The sequence below is a fragment of the Pygoscelis adeliae genome, unplaced genomic scaffold (assembly GCF_000699105.1).
Source record: "Pygoscelis adeliae isolate BGI_AS28 unplaced genomic scaffold, ASM69910v1 Scaffold14, whole genome shotgun sequence".
NCBI lineage: Eukaryota > Metazoa > Chordata > Aves > Sphenisciformes > Spheniscidae > Pygoscelis > Pygoscelis adeliae.
Genome location: NW_008825109.1, coordinates 21,347,151 through 21,352,867, shown reverse-complemented (window position 1 = coordinate 21,352,867; position 5,717 = coordinate 21,347,151). Strand labels below are relative to the sequence as shown.

Here is a 5,717-nt window from a genome sequence, read left to right as displayed (position 1 = left end):
GGACCCGGGGAGCTGAAACCGCAGGAGCTCTGCCTTGGTAAATCGCTCTGCTTGCACACGTGTCACCCACAGGCTGTTCGAGGGGAAAACTAGCCGGTCTACCGTATTTTTATTCGGGAGCGCTACAAAAAAAAGGTTATTCCCCAGCTCCCTTTTTCCTTCCTGCAAATCCAAAAAGCGTTGCAATAAAAAAGTGAAAATACGGCTCTGGCCAGCTACCCGAATAAAATAATAATTCTGCTTTTTGCAGTAAGAGTCGAATCGCAGGTATCAGCACATCCTGGTGTAAAACCCTAAAATAGGAATTCATAGCTTATTTATAAAACATCAAGGCCTGCTGAAAGCCGAAGGTTGGAATTGCTGCCAAATACTGGGAGATAAGGGCACCGAGGTATATCATGATACATCCTGCACCAAATACTCTTTATCGTGGGATTCTTTGTCCAAGGTCACCCTAATATGACTAGTATGTGTCTCTTACCTTGCTCGGTGAGTAGGCAGGTATAACAAAACTTCTCCTCCCTGTAGTCTGTGTCGGACAACTTGCTCTTTTTATTTTGTCCCTCTGTTGTCTTATTTAGAAGCGGTTCCCTAGAAATTTGATTACCAGAAACCAGCCCCCATAACGGGTACTGAAGAAGCTAGCTCAGAATTTGCATGCGCTTCCTAAATCTGGTACAACAGAAGATCTTTTTATCTCTGTAACGACCGATTTTTTTTTGCCATCTGATTGGTTTTTTTCCTTTTCTGAGTTGTGTTACAGAGAACAGTCTCACGTTGGCAGAGGATGGGTTAGCCAGCTCTTAGCCTCCGGTAGATAATGCACATGTCTATCTTTGCAATTCTGTGGTGGGCTACTAAAACTGAGTGAAACGGCAGATGACGTGCCAATCTTTGTGTTTCCCGCCTGCATCTCTTCGCCCTGAAAAGAATCGCCATGTGCTGTCAGTACTACTAAAATCGATACTTCTTTTTTTCTTCTCATATTGGTCATAATTTTGGCACACTCATAACCTGCTTCCAGTCCTAATAATCTTCTGGTCCTAATGCCAAAGCTTCAAGAGAAGTTGGGAATGGGGAGGAGAAAGGCTTCAAGGGGAGCTCAGATTTCAGTTGTCGGGCGGGGGGGAATAAGAGTGAGCTGGGTCTTTCTTTTCTAGCTCTGATGGCTCTGTAAAGCAAGCTATTCTTTTATTCTCTCATTTTAGAATAATAGCATGATAACAGTGCTTTTCTTTCCCCTTCCTAGAATTAGTCCACTGTACCATGGGGCTGCCAGTTCAATTTCTTTCTGCTCAGCTACTCCTGTTTTGCTGGCAGCTTTTGTCGTTCTTTCCATCTGTTTCTTGTGCTGAGGAGGCTGCAAGAGAATTCAAGCAACTTCCTGAATTTTGTTGTTCTTCAATATAGATACAGAATGATGAAGGGTGAACTGTAACACCATACTTGACTTTCCTCGTTCGGATACGCTGTTACAGTCGGTTAGATGTTCCCTTCCCTAGCTCTGTGAGTAATTTCTGCCTTTAGCTGTTACGCAACACAGCTTCCTGCTGCTGCTAGTCAGCACATGGGCTCAAGGTATGCTAGTGAGAAATGGCTGATGAAACTCCTCCCTTCCACCCCTTCATCTGGCACGAGTAGGGAAGTTACCTCTGGATCCATGTCAGGTCTTCCAGTGGGAATGTGATAAGCCACAGCACTCGGCTGCAGAGAACAGAAACTTGAAGTTGTAGGCAATAACTGGACAGCTTTCTTGAGCCTGCCTGCTTGCTGTAGTAATCCAACTAAGTATTCTAGAGGCCTCATTAGAGAACACAATGTCACTTTTCATTATTCGCTTCCTTTCCCTTGGAAGCTCCTAGGCGGTGATCTGAGAGCATGTTGTTTAAAATGAAAAGGCTGTGGGGAGCTTCTTCAATCTCAGTTTTATTTCTTGCTTCAGCATCATTGCTACTGCGGTCATGAGCATTAGGATGTGTTGGTAGCATAGCTTTACTAAGTCATTCTAGCAGATGTTTGTTCTCCCTTTGCGTTCTATTATTGCAAGCAGAAATGGCTAATAATATAACTGATTTCAGAATGGAACTTGTGTACAAGGCAGAGCTAAAAATCTTACTCTGATTGTAACATTGCTTTTGTAGCCAGCGCCTTTACTGGCAGGTTCCCTTACTCTTTGTAAAAGAAATATGTTGAGTATTTAATTTTGTTTCTGTTTTTTTTAGGGTTGACTTCAATGTTCCAATGAAGGATCACAAAATAACCAACAATCAAAGGTGAGCCATAATTTCCATCCCAGATGGGAGCCCTGAAGTCTGTTTTCTCTCTGATTTTAGCCCAGTTCTGTTAGCAGTACCTGGAATGCTACCACGATGAAGCCGTCGTTGCTCATACCAGAATATTAAAGGTGTCTCAGAGAAAGTCCAGCAATTGTTAATTAAAACCCCCGCAGCTCTTAGCAAACTACGCTAACTACAAGGCTTCTTCTCACTGTAGCTGCCATGGAAAGCATATAGAAAAAGTCTTTTAATTGTACAGATCCTAAACGTCATTCTTTAAATATGGTTGAAGTGTTACGACCATTTCACAACCACGTCCCTTTGGCTGCGTGTGAAAATTTGCTATATTTGTTGGTAGTAGCCAGAAGACTTTCTGCCCCCTGGTTACCCTGTGGTTGTGTTAACTCGTTGGCTTATGTTAGAATAATTGTTCTAGTGCAGCATACAAAGACACAGGGTTTAGAAACACTGATAGCAAATGTCTTATTTTGCTTGTCTGTCACTTGCAGGCAGATGCCAGTTTTGTTCACCACAATATGGTCACTGCTCAACATTCCCATCATTTCTTTATTGGTTCGGGACCACAGACTAAATCAGGAGGCTCAGTAATGTTCAAGTGTGTCCTGGCATTTCTTAGCTACAAGCAATCAGCAGAATTTAGATTACAAAATGCATTTTACTTCCGTGTCCTATGTCGCATGGAAGATGAGTGAAACATATGAAAACATGCTGGGGCAGGGAATTTTGTTGATGCTTTCTGGACCGTGCTTCAGGATTGTCACAGTCCCTAGGAGAAGAGTAGGTTGGGTTAGCTCCACAGGGAAAGCTGTGCTCTGTGGGTTGTGGTTAGTCTCCTAGACGTTTGTTCTAGCAAGGATGGGTTGCTACGAAGCCCAGTGTCCCTTTTGGAGACTTAGTGGTGGTGATGCCCTGCTGTCTTTTGATGAGGGGTAGGCTGAACCATGTGAATGCCAGAGGTAGGGTGGACTTCTTAAGTGATTGTTCTGCCCAGCTCTTGTGCTCCGTTTCTTTTGTCATTTTTGAGGGACAACTCCCAGGGCTCTTGTGTAAGTGGTCGCTAAGTCTGCTTGCCTGGTAAACTCTACTTGAATCCTTTTTCTTGTTCTTCTCTGCTATTACAGAATCAAGGCGGCTATTCCTACCATCAAGCACTGCTTGGATCATGGAGCCAAGTCAGTGGTTTTGATGAGTCACCTGGGTCGCCCGGATGGTGTTCCCATGCCTGAAAAGTTCTCCTTGGCCCCGGTAGCTGTGGAGCTTAAAGCACTCATGGGCAGGTGAAGTAGGAGAGGAGTCCAGCATGCATCAGGCCCTCTCTGTCAGCGGACCTGGATGCTTTCCTTTCTGAAAGGAAGAGTCGCTGGTGGGATGACAGTGTATATCTTGTGTTTGCAGGGAGGTCTTATTCCTGAAGGATTGTGTTGGTCCTGAGGTGGAGAAGGCCTGTGCTAATCCTGCAGCTGGCTCCATCATCCTGCTAGAGAACCTCCGATTCCATGTAGAAGAAGAAGGGAAAGGGAAGGATGCTTCAGGGAACAAGGTGAAACTTCAAGTCTAGCTTTTGTGCATGCCTGCTCTGGTCTTACTACCTTGTTTGCTGCATATTGACAAGGAGCCAGCAGCCTGTCTAAATGCTGTTCATGAAGTTGCTCTCAGAAGGATGTCGGAGATCTTTAGTTCAGCCTGTCCAATCACTTGTACCATGCCGTGCAAAAGTTTGAGTCCAATGCATTGAACTTCCAAGATGAAACAGCTTAAGGGAAAGGCTGTAGATGGCTCTGCCGAAGGTGGTGTAGTCTGTAAAAGAAGGAAAAAGGAGCGAAATAGGGCTGTGCAGGAAATTGGTTGCTGCTTATTAGACTTTATTTTGGGGTGTCTAAAACAAAAAATAAGGTCTGTTGGAGATAGTTTGTTGCCACTGGGGCCATAAGAATGACGCTTCTTTCTTGGTTATCTGGCTAAAGTTCTAATATAACGTTTAAACATTCTGCAACGTGGGGATTATCAAACCCTTTTATAAGCCTGTCTGCTCTTACGCGTAGTCATCTAGAACCAGGCTGCCTTGCACCTCTGACATTTTCTTGAAGGTCAGGAAGAACGCTTGCTCCAGACAGCTGCTTTTCTTAGCAATGGTGACCCCGTTGACTTTACGCAGGCCGTGGCTCCTTTCAGATTCAGCGTGTGGAGCGGAATGCTGACATCGTGTGGTGCCCTTCATGGGCTGACACAGGACTCCTGTAGCTTAGAAAAATAGCCCAGAGAACTAGTAAGCCTTTGCAGGTGGCAATGAGAAACTGAGCAAGTCTGGAATTATTTGCTACTAGAATTGTGTGCCAGTGAAAGCCAATATGGTGGCAGGGAGAAGAGTGGGGCAAGAATTTAATTTGCTTTGGGAAAGGGTTTTGTGCATTTCTGTAATTCTCAGATTATTTAACTGGGTGTACGCATACGGAAGCATGCACTGCAGTTGAGCGTAACAGGAGAGGTGCTGTTGACAGTCCTGTTTCTTGTGCTAACAGAGGTGAAAGTCAGTGCTGTGGAAATAGTGATGCAATACAAGACTGCAGATTACTAACCGGTGCTTAGAAACTGTGGCTTTCCAAAGCAGATTGAGTGGTAGTGGTTCCTTCATTCAGAGCCTCTTGTGTTCTGCTTACAGACGTTACTGGTTTTAACAGGAGCACTTAATCTCTTTGTGTAAAGCCAGGCAATTCACCAAGCGAAGGAGCAGTTGACAGCATTGTTCTATAATCTGTGTAGTCCCTTGGCTTGTCTTCTACTCAGGCTGTTTGAATAAAAGCTGTGCTGAACCCATCTGCCATATATTAGAGTACCTTCCTGCCATCGTCCCCATGGTGTTACATCTGGGTGCTGGCAGAGGCCTCACTTGGCAAGGTGAGCTGATAAAGCAGAAAGGCACTTGGAGAGGTGATCGCTTGACTGCCAGTCTAGGCTGTTCTTTAAGAGCAAGTGGCTGTAAACTAGGTCCGAGCAGTCACTTACTGTCAAAGTGAGCTGTGTTTTCATGGTGGGAAAGAAAACTGAACTGCATGAGCCGTCCCATGAGGATTTGGTAGGATGCTTGGAGGATGGAGAAAAAGTCTTTTAACAGAAATGCATCTGTTCTTGCCCAACATGCTAAGCTTATCTCCAGCTTTCCAATGTTGGCTGCTTTCACTGTGGCCTGTGGTAGTGTGCAGGCTATTTATAAGTTAATCCTCAATGCAGTCGCTGAATCAGTCCTTCAGAAGCTCATCTTTTTACCTGTGGGCACTTGGAGACCCCCCTTTCTTTGTTCAGTAAGTGAGCATGAGTTTGTTTAGTCTCATCTCGGCATTGCCTTGTCTCTACACACCCTTTCTCTGTTAGCTATGTTCACTGCACAAAATTGGAAATCTGTTGGAGAGTGACTGAAAGGTT

General features: G+C 44.7%; 1 protein-coding gene across 1 annotated transcript in view; it reads left to right on the top strand.

Moving 5' to 3' along the window:
- Positions 1 to 2,217: 2,217 nt before the first annotated feature.
- Positions 2,218 to 5,717, top strand: part of PGK1 (phosphoglycerate kinase 1) — a gene marked incomplete at its 5' end in the record, with an annotated part of 9,763 nt that continues 6,263 nt past the window's right edge. Inside the window, 3 exon segments of the mRNA XM_009327845.1 lie at positions 2,218 to 2,273; positions 3,419 to 3,574; positions 3,693 to 3,837. Coding sequence (XP_009326120.1) covers positions 2,218 to 2,273; positions 3,419 to 3,574; positions 3,693 to 3,837 — 357 coding nt within the window.